Below are 15,330 nucleotides of genomic sequence, written 5' to 3' on the forward strand. Positions count from 1 at the left end.
ATCCAAATCCTTTAGTTCTAACTGACAATAAAAGCAAATTTTAATATTTTTGCAATTTGATGGAAAATGGGACAAAAAATGCAATATTGCATGTTTTCCAACAAATGTAGCCACATAATTCAAAGACGTGACACAAGTCTATTTTTAGCTGTAGTTTGCTCATAATTTTAAATATGTCATGCTAATTTTGATAATTGGTAAGAAAAGATAATGGGTAAGACAAAAGTGTTTTACAAGAATTAGAATGCATAAAATAAGTTCTTTTATAGTAAATATCAAAGTCTCTTGGCTTGATTGTCACAGCATACGAAAAAAACCCTACAAACGCATGTTTTGGCCCTTATCTCCAAATATTATCAAAATATTAAACTTTGACTTTAATCATATAATGATGTAGATTCATGATGTATATTCATACGTAGCGGTAAACGTACTAAAATAGAAAGCAAAATTATACTGCTACGCTACTCAAATTTGGTACACTCACCGGAGCGCTTTCACCGGGTCAACCAACGTCTTCAGCGGATGTTATTGCTCTGAAGATTGTTGTTCCAAATTTGATTAGCGTAGAAGTATAATTTTGCTTTCTATTGACTTTTATCATGTTTATTGCCAGTTATAGAACTAACTAAAGGATTGGGATTTAGCAATGTTTTATTTGACAAATAAAATTGGAAATTGTGAGGAAAAGAAGTAGGGCCAGCACACTTTTGTGCCTGCGTACATAAAGGTAGAACCTTTAAAATGCGCACATTTCTCATAATGTGGTCACATACCTCCATGACAATCAAAGGCAGCAATGGCATTGTCACTATTTCCATTTCCAAATCCTCCTTTCTTACTCTTAGTTGCTTCTAGATATCCTAGTTGTTTGCATGCCACCATGGCTTCTTCGATACTCCAGTCTTTGTCGCTTCCATTGTCCCCATCATGACATACATCCTTCCATTGGTCTTGCTCATACACCTGGACTCTTCCTGCATTTGGAGTGTTGACAGGTGATCCAATTAACCTGATGTCGGTTATATCTATGGCTGATAATTAGTCAAGAAGATAACAAAGTCGAGACGGCTCTTAAAAGAAAGAAAGTATGTAAATATACACCATGCAGGGAAACAAGAACACCCGCTACGTAAAGGGCTGTGCAATAATTATGAGCCCTGGTCGGAGGGTAAAATTGGAGTGGGGAGAAATTATTGGCGAGCCAACGTGGGGCAAGCAATCTTTGACAAGCCGAGAGGGGGGGGGGGGGAGGGGATTTTTGGTACCCATTCGTGGGGGCGCCTTTTAAATAAAACGCATTAAAAGGCCTTAAGGGATCTAGAATGAGCGTTTATGGCGTTTCGACAGTATTTTTTGTGGGATATGAGAGCACCTCAGACGTATCGAATTGCATGCTGAGGACGAAGAATGTCTTTCTGATATCAAATAAGTGTCATTTTTTGTAATTCACGATATAATACAAATTTTATGACAAATTATTAAAATTTGATATTTTTCAAATCTTTGATATATAACAGTCCTCGAAATAAATTTTATAAATCTAATGATATATTCTTAAAGTGTATGTAGCTGGGAGGAAAAGCCGACGATCAATTGAAAATTTTGACCTTTTATTATTGAAGATATGGATTTTTTTCCCAAAAAGACCTATTTTTTTGTGGTGTTTTGGGGAAAAATCCATATCTTCAATACGAAAGGTCAAAATTTTCAATTGATCGTCGGCTTTTCATCCCACCTACATACACTTTAAGTATAAATCATCAGATTTATAAAGTTTATTTCAAGTACTGTTAAATATCAAAAATATCAATTTTTAATGATTTGCCATAAAATGTGTATTACATTGCAAATTTCAAAAATCAAAATTATTTGATATCAGAAGGACATTCTTCGTATTCAGAATGCAATTCGATATGTCTGATGTGCTCTAATGTCCCACAATAAATACTGTCCAAACGTTCATACCCTTTCCTTAAGAAAACAGTACGGAAACGCCAAAAATCGTTGCCCCCCCCCCCCTTTTCACATGCCAAATTGTTGGCATCCCAATTTGCAAACCTTAAATGGTCTAGATACATGTTGGGAGAGCAGCGAGCAGGAAAATTTGCATATTTAAGCGTTCCCGTACTGTTTTCCCTAAAGCGTTTTATTTAAAAGGCGCCCCATGAATGTGTGCCAAAAATCGCTTGCCCCCCCTTGGCTCGCCAAAAATATTATTTTGCCACTAACCCCCCCCCAATTTTACCCTCCCACCAGGGCCCATAATTATTGCACAGCCCCTGAATTGTGACATTTTCACTCTCAATTCCCGGAGATCGAAATTCCCTGCAATAACTCTGATTCACTTGGTCTTGGGGGCAGTATGAAACAAGAGCTACTGTGGCTGAAGAGCCACGCATATCAGGCGGTGGCTTTTGATTGACATTTGACCTCGGATAATCTCGGGTTGACTACTCATGCTCCCTCATATCAAGGATAATTTGCATCACATTTAAGCCCAATCGAGCCCATTTTAACATTTGACCTCATTTGATCTTTGACCTCGGGTGACCTCAGATTGATTTTTTGTATAATTATTTCCCTCACATCAATGATGCTTGGCAATAAGCTTTAGCCCATCGGGCATATCCTAACATTTGACCTCATTTGACCATTGACCAAGGGCGACTACAGGTTGACTTGTTCGTGTTTTCCTCATATCAAGGATGCTTTGCATGACGTTTGAGCCCAAGTAGGGCAAATTTCACCATGTAACCTCATTTGATCTTTGACTCGAGTAAACTCGGGTTAACTTTTTGAGGTTCCCCTTATATCAAGGATGATTTGCACCAAGTTTAAGCCCAATCGGTCCCAATTTAGCATTTGACCTCACTTGACCTTTGATTTTTTCATGTTTCCCTCACATGAACGATGCATGCGTGGCAATAAGTTTAAGCCAATTCGGGCCCGTTTAACATTTGACTTCAGTTGACCCTTTACCTCGCGTGAACTCAGGTTGACTTTTTTAGGCTACCCTCATATCAAGGATGATTGGCACCAAGTTTAAGCTTAATCGGGTAGCATTTTTACGATGTTTACAAAATGATCCCTAATACCCCCATTCGGGAACCCCATATGACCTTTGATCCCTGTTTGGGTCGGTCAGTGCTTCTTGTAGCCAAGTTTGGTCAAAATTCGTGCAACTGGCACTAGCATTTTCGGTTATACTATAATAAAAATCCCTTCAAAAAGGGATGTGCTGGGAGATGGTTGTTCACAAATGAGTAACTTCATATTTCTTTTTGTAAAAATAGTCAAAATAATTTGAAGTGGCAAGATTCGGTTGGTTCAAACCCCAAAATCAGTATCCCAGATACTGATGACTCAGTTGGATTCATTACATCAGTTCCATTCCAATTCTTATACTTCAATTCATATGCTCTTTACGTTGTTACTACTCTTCAGATTTACGTTCACCAACTTAAAGCCCAATACGAACAATTTCAAAATTTGACCCCTACATGACCTATGACCTCAAAACATTTTCACTCACCTGATGCTCCCTTACGCAGAGATTATTATCACTAGGTAATGTTTGACATTGATATTTACTTTTACAAAGGTGAGCAATTTCCCCCATCGCTTAATCTAAATCAACAATGACCTCATTTGACACCTAGATGACCTTTGACCTCAAATATCTCCACTCACGTATTGTCCTCCTACTCAAATATTATTATCACCAGGTGTGGATGGCATGAGTAGGAAGCAGACACTGTTAGGGTACAAACACCCCTGCACATACACACCACATACATGGATTGCTAAATGGTCTTGTGGCCTAAAAAACAACCGACGTTCGCACCTTATAGTATAGATTAATTCATTCATAGTTGAAAACCATGAACCCCAAAATAGCACCTTTAAAGCCAATAATTGACTGTTTACTGATATCCTAAAAATTCAATCATTACTTAGGACCTATGCCCTAAAGCTTCATTCTAGTTGTGACATATTTGGCATCATAAAAATTGACACAAATATTTGAAGGTGATATGTGCATCAATAGCTTTTGGTCATCATCGTGTTACCAGGAAAAGTACATATTTCCAATATTCAGTGATCTTGCTTATTTATTAACACAGGTCTTCGATGTGAGGGATTCAACTTTTACCATGTTTACTGCATGTTGCATGGTCAAACATGTTACATGTAGTTGAAAATTATCCAACATATATTATTAAGATAACAGACCACCACAGACAGACCACTAGGAACATGAATAGAGTAAGATGTGTAAATAAAATATGTCATCATAACTCAGCAGGTAGCCATCTCACCAGAGATATTGGATCACTATACCATACAACACACTGAGATACTGAACTCCAACAAACCATGTATGGTACCCCTTGTGTCTGCCCACATGATCCCATAGCCTGCCAAGATATTGTTCTAGTGAAGAGAACCAGCAAAACTTCCTAGTCTAGATTCAGAAAAATTATTTTCCTAAAACATATACCTATTTCAATTTCACCTTAACATTCAAAATCAACACAATATTTCTGATATCTGCACAGGCCAATTTTAGTATTTCTGTTTGTCATAACCATTTTGATAATTTTTTTGCAACATTTTTACAAGTTTCTGTTTTCTTCATGAATTACTTATAGAAACAACAGAAAACAGAACCCAAGCAATGAGTGCTGGGTTGCCGTTGGCAACCCAGCACAAAAAGTAGTACAGGAAATAAGAGTTCTAGGCCAAAGAACCTCGGATTTGACTCGGGAAAAATAAACCACCTTGCTCAATATCTAAAGCCCTAATGTACGATATCCTTCAACTTTTAAATTTGTTATTCTGTACTCAAAATGCTGAAATATAAATATTAGTAATAATTGTCGGGAAGGGTTTCTGTCCATTTTGAGCTGAAATAACAAGGTTAAGTGAAAGAACCCCTACTGGGTATTTTGTCCGTTTATGTCGAACTTTGCTCTGTTGACTATGTATACACAACAAATTTGGCTGAGGACATGCGTAAACATTACAAACATGCCACAAAAAATCAGGTTTGAATTGACCAATTTCATACTATAAGATCGTACATTTAAAGGCCCATTCAGTGATTTGCTCATCCGGACGATCGTAAAAATCATCAAAATTCAGATTTTGGTACCTTTGTAATTGGCATAGATGTGCTAACATAGCCTGCTAGTGGTTCGATCGAAAGCCGTGTATTTTAGACAAAATAAAACATTTGCATGATTCTGGACTTTTGATACTGACAGTACAAAAAGTCCGACTCGAGATCGAAAGAAGCTCACTCTCCACGTACCAACACGCGTTGCGTATTGTTTCTACTACTTATTACATCAGTAGCTACTATTTTAAACAAAATACACAATTTTAACTGTTTTTCATATTTGAATTGACCGTTAGTTTGCCTCGGTGACCTTTAACATGTTTAATTGCTTATTTTGTTTTCTACTACAAAAATTAAGCGTCTGTTTTAAATCAATTTAGACTCTACTTCCACTGTGTTAGAAACACTGGACTAGGAAGTTTTTCCAGTCGATTGGTGGCGCACTGTACGAAAATCTCGATTTTCTCGAGTCGATCTGAGTTGAAGTAGAAAACCTTTCTAAAACTTCTGTTTTTTGACTAATTTGTCGATGTATTCAGGGGAAAAGTGGTTTAATGAAATTCTGTAGACTTATTCTTTATTTCTAAGCAACTCTGACAAATTTCCATTTTTTTAATGTTCCTGTGAAATCACTGAAAGGGCCTTTAATGGCTTTAACCCAAATACGACTAAGGTGGTCCAGAAAAAAGTCAATAAAAAAAAATTGTATTTGATTTTTTTCTTACTCAGTATTTTACTTAAATCCGACTATAAAGGGGCAGTGGCGGCACCGGGATTTTTTTTTTTCTGGGTGGGGGCACGGGGGGGCAAACTTAATTTCAGGGGAGGGCATAATCAACCCATTTTGTAGAAAATTACCGCAAAAAGTGGAAATTTATGTGATTTGGGGTTTTTTGCCTCAAAAGTGGGAGGGGAGGGGGGCATTTCCCCCCCCTTGTCGCCACTGCTAAGGGGGTGGGTACTTAGTACTAAATCACCTTTTTGCTCAATATTGAACCCAATTACGACAAAGGTGGTTCAGAAAAAAATCAACTTTTATATCAGCCTGATATACCCGGCTGATATAACAAAGGAATCGTAATTTTGAATCGGAAACACAATAAACCCTATTAAAACTACGACTGCCATTTTAAGTTTCCTATTTTCTGCGTATATCTACTCACCTTTCACCATGAACTCCGGAGACAGATCAAAAATAAGGATTGCGAAAAGGAGGATTGTTTCAGTGCTATCCATACTCTGAATCACCGCAGATGTGATTTGTCTTTGAAATTAACCTACTGGCCTGACCAACGGATATAGAGACGATAATTTATTCACTTATTAACACGACGCAAGTACACGACAGATATTAATTACTCGTACGTTGTCACATTATTAATATTAACCATGTGATGTATTATACGCTATAACAACTTCCTTGTTCTACACAATTTATCGCTATACGACATGATAGTTCCTGTTCCATAGATACAATGGTTCCAGGTAGAAAACGTATAACAAAAAATGTTCAAGTTCAATGGTTTTCTACAGGCAGTGTGTTGTTAGGGAGTGACCACAAATACTTTGGTGGAGGTTTGAAAATATGGGGGGGTGGAGTCAAAAAAATGTTGGTCCTAAAAAGGGGATAAAAAAATTGAGTCCTTAATAGAGGGGGGTGGTGGTCAAAGGTAAAGGTCCGGGGTAACATGTTCAACAAGTCATGCGGGTACGGGTTAAAACCGATAAATCGGCAGTACTTGGAAAAATCGTGTCGCACACATTGAATTCTAGTTTTCAACAATGCTTAACTTCCATTGTTAATTTGTGTTGTATAATCAAACAACCAGAATACACTCAGAAAAAAATAGTAATGTTTTTTAATCTTGCATTGATTCCTTTTAGTTTTATAAACCACAGCAGATTGTTTGAAGCATTTATGGTCAAAATTTAATGTTCCTTATTCTTAACCAGACGTGCATTCAGTTGGAACATGGCTCGTATTTGAAGCCCGGATTTGAAGTAACAATCAATAGTGATACAAAGCAGCGAAAAAATTTAAATGCCATGTAGTAGAAGACCGTAGTGTAGAGTTCGTGACCATCTAGAACAAAGATTTGAAAGTTATTTTGGGATCTTTGATTGATTCTGAATCAATTTAGCTTGGGCTCACCTCCTGAAACTTCCGGGCATTCCGGGGAGGGGTCAATCAAGGTTACATGGGGGTCAAATTTACAGAATGCTCCAATTATGTCAAGCAATATATCAAATTACTCGTGTGGTCATGAGGACTCCAAAAATGTATAGTTTGTTATGTGTCAGACCTTTCAAGAGGGCGCTATGACGAAAAATGTTCATAGGTCAACGACCTTTCTGAATTCTGACCATACTTCACAATGTCCGAATGGTCAGGAAAAAAAATGGGGTGAGGCTTTTCCGCCATGCATATGTAACAACCACTTGAACTTTAATCTTGTAATGCAAAACTTATTGTTTTCATATTGTTTTTTATGGTTATACTTAATTTTGTTAGTTTTAGCAATTTTATCTTTTAATATCAGGCGCGTGCCCACATGCCCAGGATTGTGCAAACCGAGCACCCAGGTTTATTTCAAAAAGATGAAAAATCATCGTGTTTACATTGCCACTCAGCCCCGGGTATGCAACTCAGCAACCCTCCTCCGGAGGGACGATTCTCTCCCGGATTCTCTCCGATTGAAGGTGTACAGGGATGTGACACGGTTTTGGTGTACCTTTTCAGCAATTTTGGTATAGAGTGTATGCAATAAACCCAAGCGGAACGAGAGTTGCTAAGTAACCGCTACCCGAACCATAAACACATGCATGATCAGACAACAAGTGTTCAATTTCCCCATAGCTTCCCACGTTGTACACATGTCAGTCGAATTTGGCGGTGTTGGTTTGTTTGTCCTCCAAGTTATAGTATTGTTCACTTTGTGTTGAACATTGTACGTGGGCCTCACTGTAATAACTCAAAGATAACTGTGATCATCATTTCAAGAGGTCACTCTCCCGATTAAGCTAAACAACCTATGTGGAGGAATTTTATGCATGAGCAATCACATCAATGACGTAGTAATGAATACCCTCTATATCGATAGGTGGATTTCAGTGAAGACCAATGCACCCAATTGGGCGAATTTGGGGGCTTTATTGTGAAAAATTGGTACCATTACTGATGGGTTACAAAAATAACAAAAAGCATCTGAAAGTCTGTGTGGCACATCCCCGTACAAGTTTGTTGAAGAACTCCCGCACCCCCTTGAAGGTTTCTGGACACGTCCCTCAATGTTTGTTATGTTGGTTTGTTTTATTTCTAATTTCGGGAGTGTTCATAAATACTTTGGTGGGGTTGAAAACATGGGGATCAAAAAATATTGGGTCCTAAAAAAGGGGGGGGGGGTAAAATAATCAGTCCGTAAGGGATCTGATATTTAACGTTTAGCGATGTTTTCCAGTATTTTTTGACCTTTCATATTGTAGTAGTTAATACTTAAAAGATAATATCCTATGCATTAGGAATCAAATGTGTCACTCCATAGTCCATCTCAGCATTAACTTGCTCTTGTTCGAATCACATGCTACTGCTAGTCGCTGCCAATCTCAAGCTCACGCTTCAGCCACTCCAATAAACGCATTTCCTCAGACCTCTCTGTTAAAAACAAATAAGATATTATCCTCTTCAACAATAGGATTAAAGATTGGTGTTTGACTGGATTAAAATGAGAAACATGTAGGACAAACATTAGGTACATTATGAATACAACCTTTATGCACATTTTGCACTGTAACTCGAAATACAATTTGCCGACTTTACGAGCGGTTTGACGGGTGGATGGTCACATATGCGTCTTACTTGGGAGAATCTGATACGCCACTTGTCCGACAGGCCACTAGTCCTGAAATGCACTGCACCAGTCCGAAACGCCGCTAGTCCGAATCTAATACGCTCTGCACGTCCGACACGCCGCTAGTCTGAATCTGAAAAACACTACGCCAGTCCCAGTCCGAAACTGAAAACCAATACGCTAGTCCGAATCTGGAAAACACTCCTTCAGTCCGACGCTGCGCTAGTCCAAATGCGCTAGTCCGAAATTGAAAACCATTGCCCTAGTCCGAATTTGAAAAACAATACTCTAGTCCAAATTTTCATCCGTAGACAACGTTGATATGCTGTAGAACTATTGTTACATGTAGACCTAACCTATAAGCCTCACCCCATCTAGTAAAAATGGGGTGAGGCTTTTCCGCCATGCATATGTAACAACCACTTGAACTTTAATCTTGTAATGCAAAACTTATTGTTTTCATATTGTTTTTTATGGTTATACTTAATTTTTGTTAGTTTTTAGCAATTTTATCTTTTAATATCAGGCGCGTGCCCACATGCCCAGGATTGTGCAAACCGAGCACCCAGGTTTATTTCAAAAACATGAAAAATCATTGTATTATACATTACCACTCAGCCCCAGGTATGCAACTCAGCAACCCTCCTCCGGAGGGACAGTTCTCTCCGATTAAAGGTGCACAGGGATGTGACATGGTTTTGGCGTGCCCTTTAAGCAATTTTGGTATATCGATATGTGGATTTCAGTGAAGACGAATGCACCCAATTGGGCGCATTTGGGAAAATGTGCTCCTAAGAACATCCAATTTGGGCAAATTTGGGGGCTTTATTTTAAAAAATGGTACCAGTACTGATGGGTTGCAAAAACACCAAAAAGTAGGTATAGAGAATGTCAGCATCTGAAAGTCTGTGTGGCACATACCCGTACAAGTTTGTTGAAGAACTCTCGCACCCCCTTGAAGGTTTCTGGACATGCCCCTCAATGTTTGTTATGTTGGTTAGTTTTTATTTCTAATTTAGGGAGTGTTCATAAATACTTTGGTGGGTGGTGGCAAATATGGAGGATCAAACAAATTTTGGGTCCTAAAAAGGAGGAGGGGGGATAAAAAAAAATCAGTCCGTAAGGGATCTAATATTTAACGTTTAGCGATGTTTTCCCGTATTTTTTGTGGGAGCTGAGAGTACACCAGACATATCAAATTGCATTCTGAATACGAGGAATGTCCTGTAATACACATTTGATAATACAAATAATTAAAATTTGGTACTTTTTAAATTTTTGATACAGTCGACAGTCCTCGAAGTAAACTTTATAAATCTAATGATATGTACGTGTGTAGCTGGGATGAAAAGCCGACAATCAATTGAAAATTTTGACCTTTCATATTGAAGATATATATTTTATTCCCAAAAAGACCTAAATTTTTTAACGTAAATATGGTAAACGTAAACCAGATTTTAAATGTTTTTTTGGCAATGATCTTAGAGCGCTCTTTTTTATGAAAACGTTTCGTGTTCAATGAGTAGCACTATCTGATTTTTATCAAGACTATGTTGATATTTAGTTCGCAACGCAAACTTTAAAAAACGGGCAAAACAGACACATCATTTATCGGTATGACATTTTCATTATTGGTGCTGCCCTATTTATTTATTTGTGCAGAGCTACTACGGTATGGGTTTAGTACAACAAGTCATACCTAGAATATTTTCTCAATCCACCCAAAATAAAAAAATCACCGTATAGTTCCCTGTACTAGTATTGGGTTCCCTGTACTAGTTGAGGTTAGCTCGGGACCCATGATTTTTAACCAGAGCATCAAATTATATGAACAACATGATGATGGGAGTATTTGGTTATACTGGTTAGTAGTTAGTACTAAAAAAGATAATATCCTATGCATTATGAATCAAAGGTGTCAGTCTATAGTCCATCTCAGCATTAACTTGCTCTTTTCAAATCACATGCTAGTCTCTGCCAATCTCAAGCTCACGCTTCAGCCACTCCAATAAACGCATTTCCTCAGACCTCTCTGTAAAAACAAATAAGATATATATATATGTATAATTAGAAGGATACCTCCTCCCTGCTATTAAGTAAATACACAGTATCAGCAAATATATGACGAAACAAATACTGCATTTTTGGCCCCCACACAAGTGTGGGGCTTATGTTATCATCCAGATGGTTGGTTGTCTGTTTGTTTCTTTACCCATCTGCCTGGTTGTTTATTGGCTGTCCGGGCGGAAGCAAATTCATTAATCCACAGTCCAGCTCAAACGTAATAACCGATCAACTTCATTATTATGTCTTCAGAATCTTGCATCCTATACCTTTGTACATAACCTTGCTGTCTGATAAATTTGTGTATCGGTCACCTGGAGCTACAGGGTTTTTTCATATCTGTAGCCTCTTCCTAAGAGTGCATAGTTCATATACTTCATGTGTAAAAGTCTCTTTTGGTGTGATTTTTTCTTGTAAATGTGACAAGCCATGACCCAAAATCGGCCAAATCACATTTTTGACCAAAAATCAAATTTTTGACCAAAAAATACATTTTTGACCAAAAATCACATTTTTACATTTTTTGACCAAAAATCACATTTTTGACCAAAAATCACATTTTTGACCAAAAATCACATTTTTGACCAAAAATTAAACCAAAAACATATTTTTGACCAAAAATTATATTTTTGACCAAAAATTATATTTTCGACCAAAAATCACATTTTCGACCAAAAATCACATTTTCGACCAAAAATCATATTTTTGACCAAAAATCACCTTAATTGACTAAAAATCATGTCAAAAATCATTTTTGACCAAGAGTTGCATTTTTGACCAAAATCATGTTTTTTTTACTAAAAATCATGTTTTTGACCAAAAAAAGATTCTGAAGACATAATAATGATAAAATTGGACGGATAATTTCGCATGATACCTGAATTTATCAGTCTCGCTAGAGTTTTCAAATATCACGCTCGACTTCGTCTCGCATGATATTTGAAAACTCTAGCTCGACCGATAAATTCAGGTATCACACTCAATCCGTCCAATTTTATATCAAACTTTGTATGGTGGTAGGATATGGTGGCCTGATGTGCTGTATAGTTTTGTGTCCTGTTATTTGCTTATTTAGGATTTGCTTAGAATTTCATAAATCCGCTCTGCATCTGTTTAAAAACATAATAACCGATCACCTTCAAACTTGATATTGTGATAGTATTTGGTGGCCTGAAGCCCTGATGTGCTGCATAGTTATTTGCATATGCATAATAATGAGCTTATTTGCATACTGCACCTTTGTGTGGGGCTACCTTAATTACAAACTGCTTAATTCTAGTTACTTGGGAGAGTTGCCCACAAATATGAATCTTACATGGAAGAATCCGACACGCCGCAGATCCGACATGCCGCTAGTCCAACACGCCGCTAGTCCGAATCTGAAATGCATTGCACTAGTCCGAAACGCCGCTAGTCTGAATCCAAAATACGCTCTGCACGTCCGAAACGCCGCTAGTCCGAATCTGAAAAATACTGCGCCAGTCTGAAACTGAAAACCAATACGCTAGTCCGAATCTGGAAAACACTCCTTCAGTCCGACACTGCGCTAGTCCAAATCTAAAAAACACTGCGTTTAGTCCAAAACTGAATACCATTTGCCCTAGTCCGAATTTGAAAAACACTAGACTTCAACGTAGTCCTCTTGCCTAGTACAAGGAACTTATACGATGTCCTCATTCACAAACTGATACTATTGGCGAGCGGTCCGAATTTTGAGCCATAAGTTTACGTGGTGAACTACCTCTTGCCCATTGTGCATACTCTGGCTATTGAATAAAAGCTTAAAACTCTGAATTATTATTATTATTTTTTTGCATTTTTTTCTTGTGTCATTTGTTTTGTAGTTCCTGAAGAAGACAATAATGTCTAAAGCTCGAAGAATGTAAATAAATGTACAAACTGTTCCATAAGTAGGCCTATATGAAATTAGATTTCGATGTGTTCAGTTTTATAAGACTGATTTATTTCAATTATTATTTCCTCTTAACAAAAGGAAAAGAAATTGAAAACTTGCTTAATTTATTGTTGTTAATGATGAGTTACGTACGTTTTACAAAGGTGTTGTTGTTTCAGCCCTATTTACTAAACTCAAGAACCACAGGACCTCCAAAAGTATATCTGTGATATTTGAATTCTTCTACACGCTCGCTTTGAATTGAGTAATGCAATTTTTTGCTAAAGCTTACTACGATTCGCAAGATGCTGTGAACTAAATTTTTTGCTGCTTCGACCAACAATACATCGTATACCCTTAATTAAAGATAATAGTACCGTACTGTTGTGCCTGTTTCAGTTGCAAAATGATAACCATGAATTTCAATATGTAACTTACTCGTCGGACAATTTTGCTCATCTGAGTCGTCGCCACAATCATTTTCTCCATCACATCGATTACCTTCGATTATGCAGCGTCCATTGGCACAACGAAATTCCCAGTCCCAGCCTTCGCAAATCTCTGATACATGATATGCGGAGTAATCTGAAATGACATATAGGCCTACACGTAACAAAACCTCACAAACAGTAACGTAGCCGTTAAAAATACGTCTATAGCCTCAGAACTATGAATCGTATTTACAATTATTTTATATAGAAAGACAGATGATTTATGTACGCACATTTTGATACTTCATTCGCCCAATTTCATTCAATGTTAAGGTGGTATTGGATGCATTTTCTAGAAATTAGAAAATGCTTTGAACATGTTTTAAACAGATCAATTGAGTAGGGTAAAGTACACTGATCAATATGCATTTTGTTTGGAGCAAATCGGACATGCGGTTTCCATAATACATCAATTTATATTTTCTTTGTATCCTATTGTTTTTGTCAATAATCAATATACTTAATGAGCTAAAAGGACTGGAAAGGCTCATTAATATGTAATTTTTACCAATATTTTGCTTAAAATCAATGCATAAATGTTCAGGGTACTTTTATTTTGCATACTTTTGCCCTGAAACTTGGTCCAAGTGTTTATAATATGTTCTAATGTATTATATAGTGAAGCCGCCCTCTAATTTGCATATGTGCATAATTAGTGAGCTAATTTGCATAAATGCTAATTAATTATGCAAATTAGGGGGCGGTTTCACTATATAATACATTAGAACATATTAGAAACACTTTGACCAAGTTTCAGGGCAAAAGTATGCAAAATAAAAGTACCCTGCTGAACATTTATGCATGGATTTTTAGCAAAATATTGTGAAAAATTATATATTAATGAGCTTCTCCAGTCATTTTAGCTCAGTAACTTTATTGATTATTGATAAAAACAATAAGATACAAAGAAAATATAAATTGATATATTTTGAAAACCGTATGTCCGATTGACTCCAAACAAAAGGCATATTGATTAGTGTACTTTGCTCTACTCAAATAATCTGTTTAAAACATGCTTAGAGCACTTTTATAATGCCTTTAACAACACAGCAGGATTTTAAAACACAAAACCTTTGCAGTAAGTTCTATTGATTTAAATGCAGCGCGAAGACACCGGCGTGGTTTACATGCCACAATGCTTGTGTCTATCTAATAATCAGAGTTGTAGACTCGAGTCGTGGGACTTGGACTCGAGACGCCAGTGTGGCGACTTGCAACTTTTGCAAAATGACATGGCTTACTTCTGTCGACCTTTAAATTTGCTCTGCACTCACATCACCGATTTTGATATAAAATTGGATCGGGATCGATTGAGCCCATATTTATTGGTCGAGCTATGAGTTTTAAAATATTTACGTCTCGTCCAATATTTTAAAACTCATAGCGAGACCAATAAATATTGGCAGTAGCGTAGCCAGCGGGGGGCAGGGGGGCAGGCGGGCAGAGTGCCCCCTGACAAAAAAATAAAGAAAAAAGTGCCCGCTCTGACAAAAAATGAAAGAGGAAATCATGAGGGCAAAATAAAAGAAAAAGGTCAAGGAGCCTCTTTTCTACGAAAATTCAGCCAGATCATGGGCCAAAATAGTGTAAAATACAAAACTTTTTCGCGCTACGCGATCACATTGTAACGTTAAGACCCTTTTTATCTGGATAATGGGCGAAATAGTGTAAATACCAAATTTTTGCGCGCTACTCGCGCACATCATCCCAATAAAGCCTTTTTGGAAGCTCGAAGACATACAGTCTAATGTGATGCAACTGCATTTTTTCGTCTGTGCCCCCAAAATTTTATTTTGCCCCCCCCCCCCGACCAAGAAAGCTGGCTACGCCCCTGAATATTGGGCATAAAGCATCCAATTTTATCATTATTATGTTTTGGATCTAATATTTTCACACATTGGATTCATG

The 15,330-nt window shown here is 37.3% G+C and overlaps 1 protein-coding gene across 2 annotated transcripts in view; it reads right to left on the reverse strand.

The window, feature by feature from the left end:
• Positions 1 to 6,584, reverse strand: part of LOC140160634 (uncharacterized) — a 33,018-nt gene extending 26,434 nt beyond the window's left edge. For both annotated transcript variants that reach the window (XM_072183900.1, XM_072183892.1), the window contains exons 1-2: positions 6,289 to 6,584; positions 777 to 1,034 (exon numbers count right to left, since the gene is read on the reverse strand). In XM_072183900.1, coding sequence (XP_072040001.1) covers positions 777 to 1,034; positions 6,289 to 6,361 — 331 coding nt within the window. In that variant the 5' untranslated portion in view covers positions 6,362 to 6,584. The remainder of the gene's footprint in view (positions 1 to 776; positions 1,035 to 6,288) is intronic.
• Between the last annotated feature and the right edge of the window lie 8,746 nt (positions 6,585 to 15,330).

The sequence above is a fragment of the Amphiura filiformis genome, chromosome 1 (genome assembly GCF_039555335.1).
Source record: "Amphiura filiformis chromosome 1, Afil_fr2py, whole genome shotgun sequence".
NCBI lineage: Eukaryota > Metazoa > Echinodermata > Ophiuroidea > Amphilepidida > Amphiuridae > Amphiura > Amphiura filiformis.